Source organism: Delphinapterus leucas, chromosome 6, assembly GCF_059928025.1.
Source record: "Delphinapterus leucas isolate spDelLeu-1000000601 "Yukka" chromosome 6, BTC_Dleu_Yukka2, whole genome shotgun sequence".
Classification (NCBI taxonomy): domain Eukaryota; kingdom Metazoa; phylum Chordata; class Mammalia; order Artiodactyla; family Monodontidae; genus Delphinapterus; species Delphinapterus leucas.
In genome coordinates this window covers 124140538-124163121 of record NC_143134.1, presented here as the reverse complement: position 1 = coordinate 124163121, position 22584 = coordinate 124140538, and the positions used below count along the sequence as shown (strand labels likewise).

At 66.6% G+C, this 22584-nt stretch overlaps 4 protein-coding genes and 1 long non-coding RNA gene across 7 annotated transcripts in view; 2 read left to right on the top strand and 3 right to left on the bottom strand.

The window, feature by feature from the left end:
- Positions 1-1636: 1636 nt before the first annotated feature.
- On the top strand, positions 1637-5201 carry EDF1 (endothelial differentiation related factor 1). 2 transcript variants are annotated; one of them, XM_089914027.1, is made up of 6 exons: positions 1652-1744; positions 2786-2866; positions 3229-3280; positions 3647-3807; positions 4096-4189; positions 4752-5201. In XM_089914027.1, the coding sequence occupies exons 1-6, from the start codon at positions 1667-1669 to the stop codon at positions 4811-4813; spliced, it is 528 nt and encodes a 175-aa protein (XP_089770153.1). In that variant the 5' UTR covers positions 1652-1666; the 3' UTR covers positions 4814-5201. The 2 variants fall into 2 exon arrangements, with proteins under 2 accessions (XP_022433843.1, XP_089770153.1); XM_022578135.3 differs by lacking the exon at positions 2786-2866 and having other exon boundaries at positions 1637-1744.
- MAMDC4 (MAM domain containing 4) lies at positions 5186-15745 on the bottom strand. The gene is made up of 27 exons (XM_089914031.1): positions 13307-15745; positions 13060-13233; positions 12855-12980; positions 12560-12690; positions 12392-12476; positions 12116-12241; positions 11806-11943; positions 11627-11715; positions 11368-11541; positions 11024-11108; positions 10756-10935; positions 10527-10652; positions 10235-10366; positions 10031-10155; positions 9831-9945; positions 9568-9684; positions 9267-9401; positions 8992-9128; positions 8702-8921; positions 8231-8598; positions 8055-8145; positions 7755-7901; positions 7441-7575; positions 7211-7338; positions 6997-7105; positions 6448-6626; positions 5186-6319 (listed from the first exon to the last, which is right to left on the bottom strand). The coding sequence occupies exons 1-27, from the start codon at positions 13461-13463 to the stop codon at positions 6278-6280; spliced, it is 3771 nt and encodes a 1256-aa protein (XP_089770157.1). The 5' UTR covers positions 13464-15745; the 3' UTR covers positions 5186-6277.
- On the bottom strand, positions 15721-17284 carry PHPT1 (phosphohistidine phosphatase 1). Of its 2 annotated transcripts, none has more exons than XM_022578139.3 (3): positions 17033-17277; positions 16538-16662; positions 15721-15988 (listed from the first exon to the last, which is right to left on the bottom strand). In XM_022578139.3, exons 1-3 carry the CDS (start codon positions 17190-17192, stop codon positions 15896-15898), a joined length of 378 nt encoding a protein of 125 aa, XP_022433847.1. In that variant the 5' UTR covers positions 17193-17277; the 3' UTR covers positions 15721-15895. The 2 variants fall into 2 exon arrangements, with proteins under 2 accessions (XP_022433847.1, XP_089770154.1); XM_089914028.1 differs by lacking the exon at positions 15721-15988 and adding an exon at positions 15997-16107 and having other exon boundaries at positions 17033-17284.
- A 541-nt stretch (positions 17285-17825) lies between these two features.
- Positions 17826-22584, bottom strand: part of AJM1 (apical junction component 1 homolog) — a 7137-nt gene continuing 2378 nt past the window's right edge. Inside the window, exon 2 of the mRNA XM_089914023.1 lies at positions 17826-22532. Coding sequence (XP_089770149.1) covers positions 19550-22480 — 2931 coding nt within the window. The 5' untranslated portion in view covers positions 22481-22532 and the 3' untranslated portion in view covers positions 17826-19549. The remainder of the gene's footprint in view (positions 22533-22584) is intronic.
- LOC149749071 (uncharacterized) overlaps positions 19336-22584 on the top strand; it is a 25594-nt gene continuing 22345 nt past the window's right edge. The window contains exon 1 of the long non-coding RNA XR_016393692.1: positions 19336-20143. This is a non-coding gene — a long non-coding RNA (uncharacterized LOC149749071). The remainder of the gene's footprint in view (positions 20144-22584) is intronic.

The following is a 22584-nucleotide window of genomic DNA, read 5'->3' as shown; positions in this document are numbered from 1 at the left end:
GGAAACTTCCCTCCACCCCCCAACAGCCCAGCCAATCAGAGACTGCAGCAGTCCAGCCAACAGGAAGCCTCCATTGGACCCCCAGCTCCCCAAACTCTTTGGTTATCACAGCCCGTCCCAACTCCCCCTTCTCCCTATAAAAGCAAGTTCTTCCTGTTCTCCCGATTTGCCTATGGTCTGCCACAGTTTTAATATTCTGAACTGTAATTCCTAAATATACTTGCTTTTGCTGGTAAGATAACTGGATATTATATTATTAAAGTGTACACATTTATCAGAATTCCTGTGTTGTGGAGCATAAACCTATAAGAATGCTACAAAGGGTGAGCACATGAAGCGCAAGTATTACCCAAACCGAGGTCAACGCTAACAATCAGAGACAAATTTGATCACACAGGTTAGAAAAATGTCTGAATTGTCTTCCTGTTCTTTCCGTAAAACAATTCTGCAAAGTCATGATGTGGCATTCAATGAGAATACAACCAAAAATGTAAGCAAAAGCATTTTATGCATTCATTAATTCATACAAACGTTATTTTTCTGAATTTTGTGATGTGTGGCGTTTGTCAGTTTTTTAAAATTTATAATTTATTGACTTATTTTCTCATTATACAAGATTATCATAAAATAACTATAAAATATTACAAAGTTATTGTAAAATAACTTATTCGCGTTATATTATGTATACATTATACTACATATTGTAAAGTTACGTATATATTATATTATTCAAAATATACATGTTATACAAAAACATTCTCTTTTGTAACTAATTTTGTTTTTTATAATTTTATATATTTCCTTGGAGTCCTCCCACAAAATATATTTGCTTCAGGCCCCACCTAACCCGCACCCTGGCCCCCACCATCTTTGCATCACGTGAGCAGAACTCCAGAGAAATAGAACTTCCATTTGCGTGCCAGGTGACCAAAAAAGGCATGAAACAGAAACTAACCTCAACTACAGGAAAATCGATGAGGCTACCTTTCCCTTGCATCCAGTTTGCGCGCCCACCTTGCCCGCGAGGGGCCAGGCCAGGCCGGGGCTGCTCGATCCCCATCCCCAAAGCTGCGACCAGGAAGCCAGGTGTGGACCCCAGTCTCCCTCCCCCTACCTGCTCCTCCCCCGAGTCCCCTCTTCTCCCCCTTCTCGCCCCGGCGCACAGCACCCGCTACTCGCATTTCCCCTTCCCCTCCCAGTACCCCTCTTCACGTCCTGCACCCCGACCCCGTTCCAGAGCCACCACTGCGCCGCCTCCCCAAGCCGGGTTCCCCTTCCTCCCAACCCCTCATCCTCTCGCCTCCCCGCCTACGGCCCCTGTACCTCTCATTGCCCCACATGCCCCTCATCACCCCCCAGCGCTCCCAAGCGCCCCTCCAGCTGCCCCTGGCCCCCCCCGCCCTCCCCACAACGCCCCCCAGCGGCCACACGCCCCGGCCGCGACTTCTCCCGCCCCACGTCACGCACCTCCGGCGTTTCCACAGATGATCCGGCACGGATTGGCCCCGAGCCGCGGGAAGTGCCCGCCCCCAGAGCCTCCGGCCAATGGGAGGAGGGGGCGGGCCCGAGGCAGGCGCCGGAAGCGCCCGAGCGACTAGGGGTCGTCGCGTCGCCGGGTTTCGAGCAGCTGCCGCGGAGCCGCCGGACCAGCGTCGCCTGCCCCGCCATGGCTGAGAGTGACTGGGACACGGTGACGGTGCTGCGCAAAAAGGGCCCCACGGCCGCCCAGGCCAAGTCCAAGCAGGTGCGGGCGCAGCGCGGGCCTCGGGGCCCAGGAGCGGCCGGGCGGGCGGGGCGGACGCGGGGCTGGGGGCGGGGAGTGGGGGCTGGAGCAGGGACCGGGTGGGAGCGGAGCGGGGACAGGGGGCGGGGGCCGGGGGCAGGAGTGGGAGACGGGGGCGGGGTGGGGGTGGAAGGGTCCGGATGGTCTTAGGGCAGTGACACAGGCCTGCGGGCGAGGCGCTGGACCTCTTGGTGGGGACAGGTACATAGGGACTGGAGGGCAGCGGGGCGAGGTTAGCGGGGTGGACCTCGGGGCGGAGATGGGGGATGGAGCGCAGATAGGTGGTGGGTCCAGGGAAGGGATGGGACAGGGGCACGGTTGCCTGGCACCCCCGCCCCAGGGTCTCCTTCCCGCTTCTGCGGGCTGCCGGGTGCCTGGCCAGTCCGCTGCCGCCTGTGGAGCCCACTGAAGCACATTGCCGGTCATAGGGGGTCCCTGGCCCCAGGCTGAGGTGGCCTAGGACCCAGCGTGCAGGTGGACCCTGCGTCCCCAACTTGCAAGGGTAGCTGGCATGCCCTGAGGGGTACTTGGGGCAGAAGGTTCCCTGGCTAGTCCATCCGGGGTTCATCTGTGAGTCGATGTGAGGGAAAAGGGGAAGGGCAGTTTAGTCCCCACCCCTGCTTGTTTCTGCTCTCAGGCCGCCTTGGGCCAGCCTTAGACACGCAGTGCCAGGTCTGGGCCAGGACTAGTTTTGGCCCTGGTGATCAGCATTCATTGACCTGCCCAGGACTTCTCAGTTAGTCAGAACCAAACTCACTCTCTTTTTTTTTTTTTCCAAAGGAAACTTAATAGCCACAGCTAGGAATCATGTGAACAGCTCTAGAAAGCATCTGTGCACCTGTCACACTGAGAATGTCGCACAGTCATGTCTCTGAGGTGTCAGAAGCTTCAAGAAATACACTACATTAATATCCGGTGACTGTAGATCAGGGGGTGTCGCTGTCTTTGCTGATGTTGGGGACGGGGGCTGCAGGCTTTGTGCGACGTACTGTCTTTTATTAGGAGCCGGATTGGCTGAGGAAGGCCAGACCAGGTCCTCACTTGACGTTCCTTCCTGCTTTTGCAGGAGAGTGTACTAGAGAGGTAAATCTATTTCAAGTGTGGGTTTCTGGAAGGAATCCATTAGCACATTGTTTTCAGCAGCAAAGATGTGAGCTCTTTCTGTTTTCCTTAGCAGGAGTTTATTGAGAGTTGCCTGGATATTTGGTTGTAGAGGGATTTGTATAACGGGCTTTGGTTTAAACCCAGCATTTGCTTGTCAGTCCTTGAAAAAGCATCAGGTACTAGGCACGTAGCACGGCGCTTAGGGGCATGAGCTCGGAGCTCACGGGCTCAAAAAGCACCAGGCGTTAGCAGTGCGCTGACTGGCTGACAGCAGCCTAAACTGGTGTTTGCCAAATACTGCAAAGCTAATTTTGACCGAAAAACACTTGCTAATTTTCTAGGCCATCTTAGCAGCTCAGAGACGAGGAGAAGATGTGGAGACTTCCAAGAAATGTAGGTACTCGTGTGTCCACTCGCAAGACCGGGGGGTGCTCTTGGGGTTCGTACCTGCAGATGCGTGAGTGCTGCCCCCAGGCTGTCGGGTGGCTGCTGGCAGCTGAAGCCGCTGCAGAGCTGGGCGACGTCAGGGATCTTGTGAGAGCAGCTGTGGTTGGCGTAGGTCAGGAGGGATTGTTCTCCTTCTTAGTTCACAGATTCTGGACTTGTCCTTTGCGTGCTCTTGTCCCCACTTTGGGTGGCCTGGCCTAGCACGTCACCCTGGGCACAGGGCGCCTCTTGGGCCTGGTTCCCGTTCTGAAATGGCTCTCCTTCGGCTTCATTGCAAACCCTCTCCTCTGCTCTTGCCTCGTGCCGGTCCAGGGGCCGCCGGCCAGAACAAACAGCATTCGATCACCAAGAACACAGCCAAGCTGGACCGGGAGACCGAGGAGCTGCACCACGACCGGGTGACCCTGGAGGTGGGCAAGGTGATCCAGCAGGGCCGGCAGGGCAAAGGACTGACGCAGAAGGACCTGGCGACGGTGAGCACGGCGGGTCCCCTCCTCCCAGGCCGTGGTCGGGCAGGCGGGAGGCGTGGGGTCCGCTCGCCTGGTGACTTGAGGGCTTCAGTTCGTTCTTGCCCCGGGAACCCTGAGGCCTCTCGGGGGGGCCACACGAGTCAGCTGTAACTTCCTGAGCTGCTATCCGCTCAGACCCTCGGCCTGCACAGTGCCCCGGGGGTCGGCGCCTGAGGCGCCTCACCTGGCTGTGTTCTAGTCTCCCAGCATCTCCTTCTGGAACTGACGTGTGCAAATACACGTTCTCTTTAGAAAATCAACGAAAAGCCACAGGTCATCGCGGACTATGAGAGTGGCCGGGCCATTCCTAACAACCAGGTTCTGGGCAAGATCGAGAGAGCCATCGGTGAGTGTCCCGCCATCCTTCAGTGGGTCTCGGCTGCCACTGCCTGACCGCGCACGGTACGGCCGCCCCTCCTGGGTGGGCTTGGTGAGGAGGGGCGCAGGAAGGCCCCTGGGGCCCCGGAATTCTCCGGAGCCTGAAGAAAATTCCCACGAGCATGTAGTGTCTGGGCGCCTCCCCCTTTGGCATCTCCCCGAGCCCCCTGTGCTGTGGGCCTCGCTCTCCCTGCCCCGCCCCCAGCATTGGCGGCAGCGTGGCTCCCAGAGCGAGGAGGCCTAGTTCTGGGGAGGGGCGTCCTCTGTCCCCACAAAGACGGGCAGGCACGTGCTCTTCAGAGTCAGGCGTGGAAGCTAGTAGTGTGGTGGGCGTGGTGCTCATCGGTTTCCCGCCCCTCCACACACGCGCCCACTGCCCCCCACCTCCAGTGGAGCCTGGGACGCGCTCAAGGGTCGGTGCGGGTGCCGCTGCCCCTTCCGGGGCAGTGGGTAGGGGTGCTGTGGAGCTTCCCTGTGCCTTGAAGACCCAGGGGCGAGCTGCAGTGGTCATGGGCCGGTGGCTCTTTCAGGCCTCAAGCTCCGGGGGAGAGACATTGGGAAGCCGATCGAGAAGGGGCCGAGGGCGAAATGAGCACAAAGCCTCGAAATCAGTGCGTTCCGGCTGATCTCGTCTGGCTGGTTCCCCTTGACCACCAGCGCCAGCGCGGGTCTCCTCACCGGCCGTGCGGAACACAGGGCGATAGCCCTGCCCGGGAACCCTCTCTACCCGTACCTGCTGTCAAACTAACAAAACCTTGCAGCGTGTTTGCTTCTCCTGATTGTTTTCCTTCCTGTCCCCGTCCCTCACGTGGGGTGCAGAGCGCTGCCTTCCTCTCCCCCGGGGTCTGCCCTGTCACGGCTGTGGCTCCAGGGAGCTCGGAGGGGGAACCGCCTCGCACACGGTGGGCAGCCACCGTCTGGGAGAGGAGCTGCGTGTCCGGCCCGACTCGTAGAGAAGCTAATAAACGTTTGTCGCCCTTCCTGCTGGTGCTGAATCCTTGCTGTCCGGTCTCGTCTCTTGTGCCTGCAGCTCCCCCTCCCTCTGGCCCCCAGTGTGGCGAAGGGCTGTTTGCATGAAGCACTGTGGGGGGAGTCTGAGGGCCAGGAGGGTCGTTCTGCAGGCTGTTGCTTGTCACCTCTGCTGGGACGGTTAGTGGGTGTCCATCAGCTTCTTGGCACCAGACCCTGGCCCTCCCCTGGCACTGAGTCCCTGGTCACATCGTTCCGTGCAGAGCCCAGTGGGCTGGGGTGGCAAGGTGGGCTGGAGTCCAGGGAGTACCTGGCCATGCAGGTGTGGCCGTCACCCCCTCCCCTAGGACAGCCATGCCCGGGGGGCCTTCCAGACGTGGCAGGTGGTGTCTGAATCTCCCTCGTGGAAGACCAGAGCCTGGGACTGTCCCTAGGTCAGAAAGACTCAGCTCCATTTTATTAGATGAGGGTGGCGTGTGGGTGGGGACCTTGACCATGGGAGGGTGGACACGGCGACCTTTATTTGGGACAGGGGACATATCAGGGCATTCCTCCTACAAGTCCAGCTCCATGCCACCTTGGACCCAGTTAAGTGTCTGCTCCTAAGTCTGTCACCAGCAGCTCTGGGGATTTCTCTCTGTCTTAAATCAAATGCAGAATCGCCCGGTGAGGTGGGGCCCCTGATGGGCCTGGGTCGGAGTCCCACTAGGCTGGCCGGAGGTTCGCTCGGCCTGGGGCAGGGGCTTCTCAGGTCCCGCTGCGCCTCCCTCCTGGTGCCTCTAGCCCCTGGTGCCGTCTCCGGGGCCTGCCTGTTTCCAGTCTCCTGAGCCACTGAGGCACGTGGGAGGGGCCCCCAAGCACATCCACTTGGGCAGGTCGGGTTGGGTCTGGGGAACCCCGGGGAGCCCCCGCTTCCTGCTGGCCTCAACCTTGGCTGGCCAGCGGGGGGTCCCTTGTGGGCCGGGCCACTTATTGCTGGGGTATGTAGCTGCGGCCCCTGTGAGGGTGAGGGATGCAGGGACTCGACGTGTCCTGCGGGGGTGGGGAAGGTGTTGGTCCCTGGGCCACGGGGTCTTCTCTGCGTCATCTACTGGTCATTGGTGACCGATGCTGGCAGGGTGACATGGCCCTAGGAGGAAGGAGGAGATCTGTGGCCACCGGGCAGCGGTGGCCCCGCGTGTGGGAGGGTCCTGTTCACCGTCCAGCCGAGTGCAGGGCTCAGGGGCTCCTGCCCGCCGCCCCCCCCAGGGCTCCTACCGCGTTGAAGAGAATGTTGTCAAAGCTGGGGGCCACGGTGTCCGTCTCCCCCCAGAAGGGGCAGCCCCCCCTGTTGTGCAGCCAGTGCCGTCCCGCAAGTCCAAGCAACACCAGCAGCATGAGGAGGAGGAGGGTGCCGCCAACCACCGCTGGCACCGACGTGGCCACTGCTGTGTCTCCTGTGGGCGCAGGGCGCGTGACCTGGGATCCGAGCCCTCCCTGTCAGCCCCACGCCCGGGCACGGCCGTCCCCACAACCCTGAGGACTTCTGCGCCCCCCGCTAAAGGAGGGGCGCCGGTCGTGCCCACACAAGGCTCCCAGCTGAGGCCGGGCCCTGGTGGGCAGGCGGCTGCCAGCTGCGGAGCTGGGGGAGTCGTGGCCCCAGGTGAGGGCCCCACCCCGCCGTTGTCACAAAAGAGTAGCAAGTGCTCCAGCACGAGGCTGGCTGTGGTCTCTGGCCTGACTGCAAGTGGGAGCACGGAGTGCAGAGGGAACAGGGGCCGTGAACCACCGAAGCTGGTGGAGGCTCAGACCCGGGGCAGGGCTTACCCTGGCTGGGTGTAGGCAGCTGGCAACGTTGCCCGGCCAGGTACTCAACGTCATCCAGGGCAATGGGCCCCAGGGCTGGCTGGCCGCCCAGAGTGGCTTCAAACACGATCTAACCGGGAGGGAGAAGAGGCTGGGTGGGCCCGAGGAGGAGGATGGCCCCTCCTGAGCTCCTGAGCCCCCTGAGGTCCCCCGGCTCTGGGCGGCCCGGCCTCACCTGGAACTCCTCGGCGCTGGCCACTTCCACCTGGCCTTCCAGCCACTGGTGCCGCAGGCGCCCGCCTGCGCCCCACACGGCCAGCTGACCCCGGGCGCTGCTCAGGAGTACCCTCAGCTCACCCTTGTCTGAGAGCAGGGTGCCAGGGGTGTCAGGCCCCCGACCCGGCGGGAGGCGGGGCTGCCCCCGTGCCCAGTTCCCCCACCACCCTCGCTGCCGGCCCGACTCACAGAAATGCTCAGGAAAGCCCATGTGGTACCAGAAGCGGAGGCAGGAGGCCTCGGTGGCGGGCAGTGGCTGGCTGCGCAGCCAGGCCGCTCGGCCCCCTGGGCCCAGCACGCCCGTTTCGAAGAGAGCAAAGTGGCCTGGCAACGAGAGAGGGCACGGTGCCCCGTGGACCGGATGGAGCCAGCCCCCCCTGACCTTTGGCCTCTGACCCTGGCGGGAGCCTGGCTGGGCTGGCCGGTTGGCCCGGACTGGGGTGAGTGAGGTGTGTGGCCGGGGGTGTGTATGGCGCTGGGGTCCCTTCCCGACTCAGACCCACCTGCCTCTGTGCCCAGGGTGTGGTCCACAGGCGGCTGGGGGTAGCGGGAGGGCGTGGCTCCACTGCTCCAGTCCCAGCTGTACCCGCCCAGGCCAGGCCAGGGCAGATGGTTCCAGCCACACAGACCAGCCTCAAAGTCACAGGAAGCTGCAAGGGACTTGGGCAATAAGCGGTGCTGCCCCCGTCCCCGGGGCACCACCGCTGCGGGGGGTAGAGGTCAGGCCAGGCGTCTCGGGGGAGGCACGGAGCCGGTACCACCAGGAGCCAAGCAGGTCCCAGGGCCAGGCCACGGGCTCCCACCTGGCCGAGGGCAGGGCCCGTCCTGGAGGAGCAGGTCGTCCAGCGCGATGTAGGAGCGCTCCACGCCGGCGGCCACGGCCTCAAACACCACCTGGGCGGGCACAGGGCGGGGGGGCTCGCTTCTGGTCGGCACTGGATGGCCCTTGGGGGTGAGGAGGGCCCTCCACCCCGCTCACCCTCCAGGCCCGCTCGGCCTGCAAGTCCACGCTACCCAGGCGCCAGGCGAACCCTCCATGGGCGCCAATGCTGAGCACCTGCCTCTTCTCAGCCTCCTCCACATGGACCCTCAGGGTGCCTGCCGCCCGAGCAGCCACAGCCCCGGTCAGCTGCAGCGGGGCGGCTCCCGAGCGGCCTCCACGCAGGGGCCTGAGGGGACCCATGGGCCCTGCTCCCGGCAGCCCCTCACCTGGGTTGCGGAGGCTCAGGTGGTACCAGAAGGTCAGGCAGGCGGCCTGGGCCAGGGGCCTGTGCTCCTCTGAAATCAGGGAAGCCACGTGGCCACGGGGCAGGGCCTGCGGGCTCATGTCCACCACCATGTAGTGCCCTGGGGGGTGCCAGCGTCAGCCTGCCGGCCCCCCCCCCGCCCCGCCCCTGCCCCCCAGCTCCCCACCCCCACCCCACGCCTCTGCCCCACCCCCTGCCGGCACCCTGAGCCGTCTCTGTGGTGTGGTCTGCAGGGGGGCCCCGGGCCGCCTGGCCCGTGGCATTGGCCTGGCGTGTCCAGAGGCCCCGGCCCCCCGTGGAGAAGCCGCAGGCCGAGTCCTCGAAGGAGCAGCGCTTGGGGGCCCAGCAGGGCCCAGGCCGCACAGTCACGTCGTCCAGCGCCATGGTGCCGTGGTACCCGTCCCGGAGGCCCTCGAACAGCAGCTGGGGGACAGCAGGGGGTCAGCTGGCTGGGGCCTTGCCCTGCCCACCTCTGCCGGGCACCAGGCCTCACTTGGTACTTGGCGCTGGAGTCCTGCGGGTGGTGGAGGGTGGCCCAGGCCTCATGCCAGCGGTTGCCGTGGGTGCCAGACTGCGACCACAGGTGCCTTTCTCTCTCCCCTTCTCGCTTCATTGCCAGGCGCAGAGTCCCTAGGGGGAGGCAGGGTTTGGAGGGGACAAGACCCCGACTCCTGCCTCTCACCCCTCCTAGAGCCCCGACGGGCCCAGAGACAGAACTCGGGCCCCCCGTGGGCCTCCACCACGGCCCCGCCCAGCACGGGGTCTCACCGGTCTGGGGCCCATAGAGGTGGTACCAGAAGGAGAGGCACTCCTGAGCGGCCGCGGGTGACTGGGGCCAGGTGAGCAGGTGAGCACCAGGGCCCTGGGCTGGGGGTTCCGTGGGGTCTAGGAGCATGAAGTGGCCTGCAGGCGGGCCGCGGGGCTGAGCCGCAGAGACGCCAGGCTGGGGACACTCAGCCCAGAGCTCCCCTCTGCCCCCTGGGAGTCCGGTCTGGGAGGCCCCCGGGGTGGGTATGGGAGGCCGCTCCGAGTCTGAGAGCTGTCCCCAGGTCGGGGCGCCCCGCCTCACCTTGGCCTGTGGTGTGGTCGTACCCAGGGCCACGGCTCTCGACTCGGTGCCAGTGGGCATCTGTGAGGTGGCCAGTGTGCCAGCCGCAGGTGCCCCGCTCAAAGTTACAGGAGATCTCTGGGGGTAAGGCACTGGGGGGTCAGCAGCCCCCGCACCCCTCCTGAGCCCCGAGACAGGGGGAGAGACTTGCTCCCGGACTGGGGACTCCTGGGGGTCCCTCGAGGAGGCCTGGGTGGGAGGCCCCTGGGTGGGGACTGGGCCACGGTGGTCACCTTTCTCGGTGACCGCCGCAGGGCTGCAGTCCTTCAGGGTCACGCCGTCCACCCTGGCGCCCTGCTGGCCAGGGCCGTCCAGGTCCAGCAGCCCAACGAACTCCAGCTTCACGGGGGCGTGGGGGACGGGCCGGTAAGTCAGGGCCAGCTCCGCGTGCCCCTCGCCCCCCGCCCCAGGCTGCCCGCCTCACCCGGAAGGGCCGGTGGCGAGCCCCGAGAAGGACTGTGTCCACTTTCCAGCCCCCGGAACTGCTGCCCGCGGCCTGCCACACCAGCTCACGCCTGCTGCCTTCCACCACGACCAGCTCCAGGAAGCCTGGTAAGGGGTCACTGTGGGCTGGCCCGCCCCACCTCCGCCCCAGGGCTGGGCAGAGGGCCTGGAGGGACAGTGGTACCTTGGGGGTGACTCTGAAAATAGTAAGCCATGTGGAGTTCACAGCGGGGGCCAGAGGGGCCCAGGGTGGGTGTGAGGACGCGGGCCTGCTCTGCTAGCTGCCCCCAGGCCCTCTGCACGGACAGGAAGTGCCCTGGGGAAGAGCAGGCCTCTCAGAGCTGATTCCTGAGAATGGGGGACACCCCCCAATTCAGAGACCCTCCCCGGTGAAAAGAAGCAGAGCGGGGACCCTTGTGCGGGTGCAGTTGGAAGGCAGGCTGCAGGCTGCCCTGGGCGGGGCACTCGGGCCTCACCAGCGGCCCCGCTGGCGTCCAAGCCAGGGCTCCCGCTGTCCTGGGCCGGGAGACGCACCCACTGCAGCCGCCCCACACTGGCATCTTCCCAGCCCCCGGCCGAGGGGGACTCGAAGTCCGTGGTGCCTGCAATGGCAGCTGGTGTGAACGGCCCCGCCCACCACTGCGAGCGGGGGCTGGTCTGGGGGAAGGGAGGTGAGGGCTCCCCGCACCCAGCTCCGCCTCTTACCGCATTCCTGCTCGTCCTCGCCCCCAGGGCACTGCTGCTGGAAGTCACACAGCTGCTCCGGGGGGACACATAGGTCCCCACACAAGAGATGTCCGGGCTCGCAGAAATTCCAGGGCTGCAGGCTGGACAGCTGGGACCGGGGACCTGGAGCCCAGAGCCCAGGAGGTGGGCCAGCCACCTCTGTGGGGGCAGAGCAGGGATCAGGCAGGTGGGTGGGGGCTGTGCTTCTCCTCACGGGGGGCGGGGGGGGGGTGCCCAGCAGGCTCACCTGGGACTGGTTTGCAGTGGTCAGACAGGATGAGGTCATCCAGGCCCACGACGCCCCCCGGGCCCGTCTGCCCGGCCAGGAGGATCTGAGGGTGGAGGCGGCTCTGTCATCCCTGGGTCTGCTCCCTCGAGCCCTCTCCCCACGACCCACACCTCGTACCTGTCTATCGTTGGACGCTCCCTCCCGTCACCACCCCAGCCCTGCAGGAGGGGCCTCGGCAGGCAGCCCCTCCTCCCCTCTGGCTTGCCTTCCTGCTGAGACAGCGGAGGGGCCCAGCCCGGACTCCCTGAGGGGCCCCTGGACCTCCCCATGTCCCTGCATGGTGCTGCCCTCGCCAGCCTCACCCGAAAGGGGTGCTTGCTCTGGATGTCAACGCGGTCTCGGACCCAGGCGGCCCCCAGTTCCCCGTGGCGCCTGCGCAGCAGGACAGCGGCCTGGGGGGCGCCAGTGCTCCGCGTCTGCAGGAACACCTGGAGGCAGCCAGCCTCGGACCCGTGCAGGTAGTGATAGAAGGTGAGCTGGAAGGGGAGTGAGCATGTCAGGGGAGGCTCTCCAGGGCCCAGGCGATCAGGGTGGCCACCCTGTGTCCTCCACCCGCCTCACCGAGCACTTCTGGGGGGCCGAGGCCTGGAACTCGGGGCTGGAGAGGATGGCTGGGGCGTTGGGCTCTGCCACGGACACCAGGAAGGAGCCTGGGGAGACAGCAGGCGTGAGCCGGGGTGGCCGGGGTGCTGTGGCCGAGCGTGGCCCGGGTGGCGGCCGGGGTCCCTGGGGGGCCTCACCCTGCGCGCTGTTCCGGCTGTGGTCACGGTGCGGCCAGGCGGGGTGCTGTGGGCCGCCCGCGCTGTGGTTCCGGGCCCAGCCCTCTGAGCGGTTCCACAGGCCCAAGCCCCTCTCAAAATCGGTGGCCGTGTGGTGGTCTAGGGCAGGAAGCGGGGCTCCGGCTACCACGCGGGGCCTCCTCCCTGGGCCCCCCGCCTCCCCGGGCCTGCGCTGATGGCCCCAGCTCCAGGTGGACAGGAGCTGCCTCACCCTCAGAAGGACCGTGCCAAGGGACAACCCCCGCCCGCAGCCCCGCCAGCCCCGGCTCACTGCAGGTGGGCGTGTCCTCATCTGAACCGTCGCCGCAGTTGTCCTCCCCGTCGCACAGCTGGTGGGGCTCCACGCAGGCCTTGTTCTGGCAATGGTGATGCCCCAGGGGGCAGTGCGCCTGCGGGGCTAGGGTGGGGGAGGGTTAACACATCACCCCACCCCAAGGCTCCAGGTCAGGGCAGCTTGGGGAGAGGCTCAAGGCCGGAATGAGGGGACCACGGGCTCCTGCTAACCCCTCCCCCACCCAGGTGTGCGTTCACGGCCTGGGGACCTTACTGGGCAACCCACAGCTCCAGAAGGCCACGTCGTCCAAGGCCACAGCACCCCTGCGGGTGGCGTTTCGGGTGGCAGAGAAGGTCACCTGAAGAGAGCGAGGTCCCTGGGATCTCAGGCAGAGCTCAGACCCTCCTCGCTGCCCCCACCATGCGACCGTCCCCGTCTCACCCTGAAGTCACCCTGGATGCGGCCGGTGGGCACCACCAGCTCCTGCCAGCCTGGGACCCAGGGCCCCGAGCTCCGCCACAGGGTCAGTGTCTCCACACCGTGGGTCAGCTCCAGCCGCAGCTCGGCCACACCTGCAGTGGGGCGTCCCAGGCATCTCAGGCCCCGGGACCCCTCCCCCTGCCCGGTGGCTGCTGCGCCCTGCCCCAGGACCCCTGCCCGTCCCGTCCTGGGGGCACCCTCCCGTCTCTGCGGCAGCTCCCCTTCCTTTCCCGGTCCCTCCCCTCGGGACCCGCACCTCCAGAGGCCACGTGGTACCAGAGGCTCAGCTCACAGGAGGGGGCTGCCTCACGCAGGGTTGGGGAGCGCAGGGCTGCGGTGGCTGCCTCTCTCCCACGGTGTGTGCCAGCAGCCACGTACCAGCCTGGCCGGGCCGAGAGGTCAGGAGACTGGGCGGGAAGCACAGAGGGGAGGGCTGGTGTGGAGACCCGCCCAGGCCTCACCGAGGTCAGTGCCCAGAGTGTGGTCCGAGCGCGGCCCTGGACCCTCCGGCGCGGCCCCTGCCCGGTCTCGGAGCCAGCTGTAGCCCGAGGTGCTCATGTCCCGCCAGCCACAGGAGTCCTGCTCGAAGTCGCAGGCGAAGGGGGCGCCCAGGGTGGGTGAGGCCCCGTGGTAACCTGCAGGGCAGGTGGTCAGGTGGGGTGCCTGCAAGCGCCGGCCCTGCCCGCTCCCTGCCCGGCCCCGGCTCACCACACTGGGCCTCGTCGGGGCAGCCCCTGCAGTCACACACGAAGTTGCACACGGCCTCGCGGGGGGGTCTGCAGCGGCTGGGGCCCCAGGCCCAGCCCGGGGACCTTGCTGCCAACAGAGAGACAGCCAGGTGGCCTGGGGTAGGGAGACCCCACATCCCAGTTTGCCTGGGACTGTTCCATGGCCCAGAAACTGCTCAGACTCGGGCATCCCGGGACATAGGTCACACTGCTTTGGGGTCCAGGCCAGGAAGTCATGCAGGGAGGGGGCTGGGTCTGTGTCTGGGGGCCTGAAACCCAGAGAACTGCCACCTGGGGGGTCCCTGTCAGGGCCAAGCAGAGAATGACTGAACCTGGAGAGGCTGCCTGCGTGTCAGGATGGGGGCTGCGTGGGCGAGCGAGGGACCAAGGACCCCTGATGTGGGACACTCCCTGGGGAAGAGAACAGGAGCCCAGCAAGAAACCGGAGGGGCTGCCATCAGGGAGCCCCCTTAAGGCGATGCATCAGCGGGTGGCCCAGGCCCCCCAAAGCTCTGTCCAGGTCAAGGTGGCTGACTGCCATCTGCTTTCAGGGCCCTCTCACCTTGGAGCCCAGGTGGAGATCGAGGCCAGGGAGAGCAGCACCCTTCCCCAGCGGGGCCATCCCCAGGACCCCAAGGGCTCGCCTGCGTCCCCTACTGCAGGCCGTCCAGGGCCTGAACCCCTCCTTCTCTGTAGGCCCAGCACCCGAGCCCCCGGACATTCCTGCTTCGGGAGCCAGGCCCGACGACTCACCCAGGAGCAGGACCAAGACGGGCAGGAGGTGGCCGGGCAGAGACATGGTCAGGGCAGAGGGAGGGAGACCAAGGGGCAGTGTGTACACCGGCCAGCCTGGTGGGGACTTTTCCTGGTTATCAGCCCGAGGCCCCACCGGCTGACTCTGCTCTAATCGGAGAGCAGGGCTCAGCCCCACTTGTACCTGCAGCCCCTCGCCTGGCCCCGCCCTGCGCTGACAAGGACGGGCACCCGGCTGTAAAAGCATCCAGGAGAGGGGCCCCTGGCCTAGGTGAGCTCCCACCTGCCTGGCTCCTTCAGGCCAAAGGTCAGGCTCCGACCATCATGCCCACTGCTGCCCAGCCCTGCCGGGTGGAGGCCCCACTGGAGACGGCACCGAGTGACACCGGCCTCGGCCGCTTCTCCTGGGGTCTCTGACCCCACACCTGCTGGGAATTCAACTCAGCCTGGCCCGGGTTGCCAGTAGGAAACCAGCTTGTGCAAACCCCACACCCAGCCCCTGAGTTCCCTGCATGGGTTGGGGCAGCCCTAGCAACCCGGGACGTTGGCCTCCATAACTCAGCCTGTGGGTTCCTCTTCGCTTGCTCTTACAAACGATGGACAGACTATTCGTCAACAAGTGTCCTGAACAGTGTGGGCTGGACGCTGCCAGGCACAGAGTCCAGAGGAACCTAGAGACTCTGGGGCTTGTGGCACCGACCCCCATGGAGGATTTGGAGCCAGGCTCCACCCACAGTTTACTACCGTGCGGCCTGGGGAGCTTGTCTCACCTGAGCCTCAGTTTCCTCATCTTTGTTTTAAAATTTATTTATTTATTGGCTGCGTCAGGTCTTAGTTGCCGCACGTGGGATCTTTTGTTATGGCGCACAGGCTCAGTAGTTGCGGTGCGTGGGCTTAGCTGCCCCGCGGCACGTGGGATCTTAGCTCCCCGACCAGGGGTCGAACCCGCCTTCCCTGCATTGCAAGACGGATTCTTAACCACTGGACCACCGGGGAAGTCTTTCCTCGTTTTCAAACGCGGTCACAATGGTGCCTGCCTGGACAGGCTCCCGTGAGGGCCCTGGAGGCTCACAGGAGGCTGGCACGGCAGGGTCACAGCCTCGGCAAGGGGCACCTCCGCTCCCCACAGCCCTGTGCCAAGAGAAGGGTCTTGGGAGAGGGGCTCCCAGCTCCGAGTCTGAAGCCCTGCCTGTTTACTTGGAGCAGAGCCTGTGGCTGCGGCGCAGGGCCGTGGGACCTGACCTTGGAGTCGAGGGGTCGTAGACTGCCTGACTCATGACCTCAGTTGGCAGCTGGCCAGGAGGGTGGCTGCTGGCGCCTGCCCTCCCCGCACACTGGGATGGGTCCCTGCCTCGGCAGGCCCGAGGGACTCAGCCCTAGCTCCTTGCGTAAGGGCTCATCAGGTCTCCTCCCAGATGTCCTTGGGGATAGCAGGTGTGTGGAGAAGCAATCAGGCCATAAACGGGGGCAGCAGCCCAGGGGCCCCCTTATCAGGCCCCAAAGGGCTGAGTGTGCACTGCCACTCCCGGGGCCCCCAGGGGTGGAGCGGGGTGAGGGGCAGCCAGGAGTGACCCACTGCCCCCACTCTAGTCGGGAGTACAGAGAGGTGACCTAGGAACAGAGAAGCCAAGACACACAGCATTCAGGGACCAGCGGAGGTGACGATGCTTTTAATTCTCCCCAGAGAGGTAACCCCGGGCACTGAGGCCTGGCCAGGGTGGCAAAGCGCCAGGGGGTGCAGCCCAGCCTCTTGGGAGGCGGCCTTGAGAACAGAGTTCCAAGTGGGCCGCTGGAGGTGGCTGGCCTCAGGTGGGCCTCAGTAGCCGTCGTCGGCCCAGGTGACCTCGTAGTCAGGGTACCTGGCTTTGATCTTCTCAGTGGAGACTGAGTGCTGGGCACGACCGTAACCCTGAAGGGAGAAGGCAGCTCTCACAGCCCTGTCCTGGCTCTGGGCGCCTGGTCAGCAGGGACACCAGGGGCCAGCTCGGGAGGGGGCTGTCATCCTCTCCGACCACCCCAGGTGCTCTCCTGTGGAAGCGTGGCCACCAGGGTGAGCAGATCTTGAGGGAGGTTCCTTTACCTGGAGGCCCAGACCCCTCTAGGTGCCCCCGTGTATCTGCTGGTAGCTTGGTGAAGGGAGGGACAGGGGCCTCTTAGTTTCACCCCAGCACTGATGGCCTCAAAGCACTAAAGGATGACGGCCAGTCAGGCCTTTTGGACCAGGAACAGCACGCAGACCGTCAGAGCAGAGGGGCAGGGGGCGGCTCCCTCCCACCCTGTGTGCTTCCTGTGTCATGCCACGTGAGAAATGGGGAGCCTACAGGCCCTGGATGGAGGGTTCTGCCGCTGAGAAGGGCCGGAAAACTGAGCACCCCAGGTCAGGCAGCTTGGAGGGCCAGGTCTCCCCAAGCCAGGACTGGGGCCCTCGGCCCACCCAGGCCCGAGGCTGTGGGCTCACCATGGAGTAGCCGTACACATGGATCTTCTTGTCCTGGCTCTGGTGGGAGATGCGCCCGCCCCCCAGGCACACGCAGTCATAGCCTTTCTTCTGCATCTCGCCTGATACCTTGTCATAGATGTCCGCTGGGATAGGAAGGGGGGCTCAGCACGCGCCCTGGCTGCCCTTGAAGGCTGAAGGGGTCTGAAGCCCCGCTCTGAGCAGCTCCCTCCCCAGGAGAGGAGACCCTCTGGGAAGGGATGAAATGGAGGAGGGGGTGCACCCGGGCAGGGGCGCTGGGACTAGGAGGGAGGAGTCGGGCCATGGCAGCCCCTCGTCTCCAGGACCATCTGGGTACTCCAGATCTGGGTACTCCACGCTCCTCTGGGCCAGCCAGGGATGAAACCGGGTACAGGATCACCTCCCACTACGCCCCTCGGCCCCGCCCACAGCCGTGGCTAGTCCCGCCCACAGACGCCGGAGACCCCGCCCCCTGCCCCTCCGCCCCGCCCTCACCGTGGTACTCGGCCCACTTGTAGCCGCGAACGATCTCTTTGCTCTCCCCGGCCGGGGCCCCGGAGGGCGGCACCGCGTGGACTCGAATCAGCACATACTTGAAGACGCCGTCGGAGTCGATGTCCACGTCGGGGATCTGGGGGAGGTCCGCCGCCGTCATGTTCCCGGAGCGCACTCACCCCCTGCGGCCCGCGGCCCTTCCCCCACGCGACCCGGGGCAGCGCCGACAGTGCGGGAGGCGGGGCCTGGGAGCCCATGACCAATCCTGCGGGGTCATGCTGCCCGAGCCCAGTGCCTCAGCCAACCACGCGGCCAACCCGCGGCACAGACTGGCCAATCGCGATCCAGCTCCTTGCAGCCCAGATACCACGCCGGCTCCACTTAAAGAGAAACTTGGAACCGGGAGTAGGTGGTGACTCAATCCAGCCCCCGTAAAAGTTCCTTTCTAGGGAGCTTGCGGGGAGGAGGGGGGTGTGACAGGCCCATTTGGTGGGGGTTAGGAGGCCCATGAGGCCCAAGGGACGCGCGCCGGCCCTGGCCCCCTCCCCCACATGACCGAAGGCCTCCCTTCCCCTACACCGATCCCGCTGTCAGCTCCCGCTGTCCCTTGGCTTCCCTCCGGGTTCCCCCCACCCCGTGCCCGAGGGCCTCCTTCCCCCGTCCCCCACCGAGGCCGAGGGCCTCTCTCTCCTGCTTCCCACTCCGCGTTGCTCCATGGTGTCCCTCCCAGGTTTCCGAAGGCCCCCCCCACGCCTCCGAAAGTCTCCGTCCCGCGTGCCACCCACTCCCCCGCACAAAGAATGAGGCAGCAATGGCTACATTCGAGTTTTATTTTCCTTGGTTCGAAAGCGCTCGCCCTCTGGAAATAATCCCGGCCCAGGGTCCTTCCTGGAGGGCCGGCCCTCAGGCGTGGGGCAGAAGGCGGAGGCACCCAGGCCGGGGGCGCGGCGGCCAGTTTGGGAGGCCGCGAAGGCGGGTGGGGCAAGCGGGGCGCGTGGCCGGTGCAAATGCGCGGAGCCGAGGCAGGCGCACAGGCATTTAGGGGAAGGAGATGGGCGCGGGTGCATGGTCAGGGGCGAGGGCCGGGAACAGAGGCGGGGTTTGGCGGGGGGGAGGTCCACAATTTAATTCAGTCGATGCCCCACCTGGCCCCAATGGGGGACTGGGGGCTACAGGAGGGCCCTTCCGGGCTCCCGGCCTTGCCCCCTCTCCAGGTTACTCGCCATCCTTGGAGCCCGGGCCAGGGCCAGCGGGCACCCCGGGGGAGGGCGGGGAACGACGGACACTCGAGCGTGCGCTCCCGAGGGCCGGAGCCGGGCCCCCTGGCCGCACCATAGGGCACAGCTAGAGCGAGCGCTCGGGGGCGTTTGTTTAATCGCGCCCCCCACCCCTCCGGTGGACCACCGCCCTGGCGAACCTGCTCCCATCCACGCTTTCCCCGCCCTGCTCCAAACTGGGAACGCCCCTCTTCTTTGGTCCTCCCTGTGCCTAGGAATAGGGTCCCTGCTGGACGGCCTCCTCGGCCCCTCCCGCAAATCCATCTTGTGCACCTGCTTCCTGCCTCCCTGTATACCTGCTTCCGGCCTCCCTGTGTGGTGAGGGCCTGCGCTGCCGTTTGCACCCCGGGTCTGCCCTGGCACACGCCTAGGGCCATCCTGTCGGGTGAGGGCAGGCAGCCCGACTCACGCCCAGCCAGGTCTCAGGTCTGGCCAGCGCCCCTACCCATACGTCCCCTCTGCTTCCCCCGCCCAGGACTCCCTTCCCTCTGGCTGGGTGTCTTGCACCTTGGCTGAGGACCCCCGAGTACCCCTTCACTGCTGCTTGCCCAACCTCTGCAGCAGGGCGGGCAGCGCCGTCAGTTTGCCATGGTCCGGCACAGCAGGGATGGGGGCCAGCGGAGACACCACGCGCAGGTCCCCGCCGGCCCTGCCCATCAGGCCAGGACGTGCTTGGGATGCGGACACACCGAGGCCAATCAGGGTGTCCTCTAGAGGGGAAAGGCCTCTGAGCAGGACGCATCCCAGACCACAGGAGGCGGGTGGGGAGTGTGTTTAAAGGGACGGGACTAGGCTTTGGTCGACTCGGGCTCCTGGACCAGGGCGAGCCGGGGTTGGAGAGGTTCCAGGGAGGCCCTGCAGACGGACAGGGGTCGGACGAACCGATTATGCGCGGTGGGATCTGCAGCAGTGACCCCTCCGCGTAAAGGCAGGGCGGTCTGGTCCTCAGACCCACCCCGCCTCCCAGCGGGGAGCACCAAGCGGCCGAGGACCGGCCCTTGGGGAGGCCCGAAGGCGAGCTGGGGGAGAGGGAGCCGGGCGGGACTGGTCTGGGGGTTGGGGGGAAAGGGGGTTCGCAGGAAGGCGGAGGGAAAGGCGGAGCCTGTGGAGAACGCAATGGGGCGGAGCTTTTGGCGAGCTGGGCGGGGACTGTGAACTCGGGGCGGGGCCTGGGTGGACTGGATGGAGTTCAGGGTGGGCCCTGGGTGGACTGGGCGGGCCCCGGGCGCGTCCTCGCGGCTCACATAATGTCATCCAACAGGTTGGCACTGGCCACCCAGTCTAGCGCGCGTGGCTCCGAGGCGGCCATGATCATGCACATGAAGGGACGGCCTGTGCGCCGGTCCGTGGGGTAGATGGTGGTGGGTGTGAAGCGCCGATTGGCTTCGACGAACTCGCAGAGCTGCTCGTAGACGCGCGGGAACTCGTGGCGTAGGAAGACGCCGCGGAGCCGCAGCTCTCGCTGGATGTGGATGAAGGCCACCTCGCGTGCTCGCCGGCCCGCCTCGCCGTCCTGGTCCAGGCCCGCAGTGCCGGGCGGCGGCGTCAGGATCAACGTCTCCATGTCGGGTTCGCGGCCCCGCGCCGGGGGCGGCCGTGCTGGGCTGCCGGCCGCCAGCGCCACTTTGGCGAACTTGCGCACCGTGGGTCCGGGGCTGCGCGGCGCGGGAGCTGGCCGCGCAGGGGCGCCGGGTGGCACAGCGCCGGGGCCCACGGCCACGGACACGCTGAGCAGGAAGCACTCCGCCGGCTCGTAGAGGCGGCCGGCGGCCGCCAGCTCCCGAGCATAGCTGCCCAGTGGCGCCGCGTGCATGGCCAGCTCGCGCAGCGACAGGTAGGTGGGCGACAGCAGCAGCCCCTCGAGGCCGAAGCGCAGGAAGTTGTCTGCGGAGCCGGGACTCGGGAAGCCCAGGAAGAGCACGCCGCGGCCGCGCGACAAGAAGCCGACGCGCGCGATGCGCGAGAAGGCGCGGTGCACTGGGCCGCTGTCGCGGCAGAATTGCAACACGTGGCGGCACACGCTGCCCACGCGGCCGTACACGCAGCGCGCCTTGTGCGCGTCCCAGTCCTCGCGGCGGCAGAGGCGCGAGCAGTAGTAGGTGTAGCAGCTGTGGCAGGACTTGAAGTAGAGGCAGGCGTTGAACATGGTCTCGGTGCGCCCGCAGCGCGCATTGGAGCACGTCATCAGGTCGTCCTCGTCAGCGCTGGGCTCCGGGGACGCGTCGGCCGCCTGCCCCGGGCCCGCGGGCTCCTCAGCGCTGCCGGCAGACAGGGGTGGCGAGCGCGGCGCCCGCGTCGGGACCCCGGCGCCCGAGGGTCGCGAGTCTAGCAGGCGCCGCAGCTGGCGGCCCAGGCCGTCGGACGCGGGCTCGGGCGCTTGGCCGGCTGGGGGCCGCGAGTCGATGACCAGGTCGGTGATGAGCTCGTCCAGCTGTTCGAGGCTGCGCTGGCGGCCAGAGGCGGGGCCATCGGGGACGGCGGGCGGAGGCGGCCGCGGGCGGCTCCCCAGCAGCTCCCAGCTCCTGGCGCTCGGGCGCTCAGCCGCGCGCAGGTCGTTGTCGGTGATGGTGATCTCCGGCGTGACGTACCAGTTTCGGGCCAGGCCCTCGCCCATACGGCCCTTCTCCGACAGCGACGTCTCGGACAGCGACAGAGCCGCGTAGCGTCTGGGCGAGGTGGACAGGTTCACTATGACGGGCGGGCGCCGGCCTTCGGGGGATGTGCCCCGCAGCTCCTGTGCCTCGCGCCCCAGCAGGTTCTCGTAGCTGCGGCCGCGGCCCAGTGGGTCTTCGCGGCGCGGCGCGGGCGCCAGGATGTTGTCCCAGGAGCGCGAGTAGTGGCGGCTGTCGGTCGCTAGCCGGGGTGGGCTGGTGCCTGTGCCGCCGTGCCACGAGGCGAGCAACGGGCCGGGGTCCGGGGGAGGAGGCGCCACCTGCAGGGTGCGGTAAGGCCTCGGGCCCCAGTCGCCCCAGGCCGGGCTGCCGCGCGGGTGTGGGTAAGTCCGCGTCAGGGCGTCTCGATTGCGGTACCGCCCGAAGTCCTCAGTGTAAAAGGGGCGGGCGGCGGGGTGAGCCCGGGGCTCTTCGGGGGCGTAGCGGGGGCCGCAGGGCGGGCCGTAGGCTCGGGGGGCCTCCCCGTAGTAGGAACGGGAGGGTGGTTCTTGGACGGGGAAGGTGCGAACTTCCCCCGCATAGTAGACGCCTCCGCGTCTTGGACTGGGCCCGGGTGGCTCTTCGGACAGAAAGGGCCTGGGGTAGTAGCTGTCGAAGGGCGGTCCAGGGCTGGCCATGAAGCCACCGGGGTGGCCCTCGGGTTCCTCGGTGTAGAAGAATTGGGTGGGGCCCGGCGGGGTGGTGAAGGGCAGACTCCGGCGCTCCGCGTAGTCTCGGGGCCCGAGAAGGGGCCCATCGCAGTACAGCGCCCGGGGGTCGGCGCAGTATGAGTCACTGGGGGTGGGGGTGAGCGAGAGCCCCACGTGGCGAGGCCCGGGCACCGTGAGGCCGTGGAGCTGCGGGGCGGCGCGGGGCCAGGGCGCGGTCTCGGTGGGCCCGCAGGGCCTCGAGCTCCGGGCGGCATGCTGCAGCACCGCGTCGTCGGGCTTGACGTCCAGGCGGCAGCGGACGTGGGGGGCCGGCCCCGCGGGTGGCTCGGCCGGCGCACAGCGGTTGGCGGCGGCGCACAGGGGCGCCATGCGGCCCGGGCCGCCCCGCTGAGGCTGCAGCTTGATGGGGTGCAGCTCGTTGGCGAGTGCGCGCAGCGCGGGGTACGCGGGCTCCCGGCGGGGCGATGCGTCGGCCGGCGCCGCCCGCTGGGCCTCCCGGCCTCGGCGCGGCGGCACAGGCGGCGAGGCGGGTGCGGGCGCCAGGCCCGGGGCCGCACGGGGTGCGCTCTTGGAGCGGGCGCGGCGCCGTGGCTCGCCGTCGCGGGATCGGGCGCGCGGCGCGGCGGGCTCCGGAGGCGGCGGCTCCGGACGGGCCTCCATGGCCTCCCGGTCCAGTGCCTCCAGGAAATCGAAACTGCGGCAGTGGCGCTTGTTGAAAGGCGCGGGCGCAGCAGGCCGGGCCATTGGGCGCTCACATGGCGGGGGCCTCGACACGGGCCCCGGGGCCGCCACCTTGATGTCCTGGTACACGGTCGACACCAGCAGGTCCGGCGGGTCCGTGCGGGTCATCTTAAAAGAGGCCTCCAGGCTGCAGCTCACTCGGCCTTTCGGGGCTTTCGCCCTGAGGGGAGACGCGGGTCAGGGCAGCCCCTCTGTAGCCCAGGCCCCGCTAA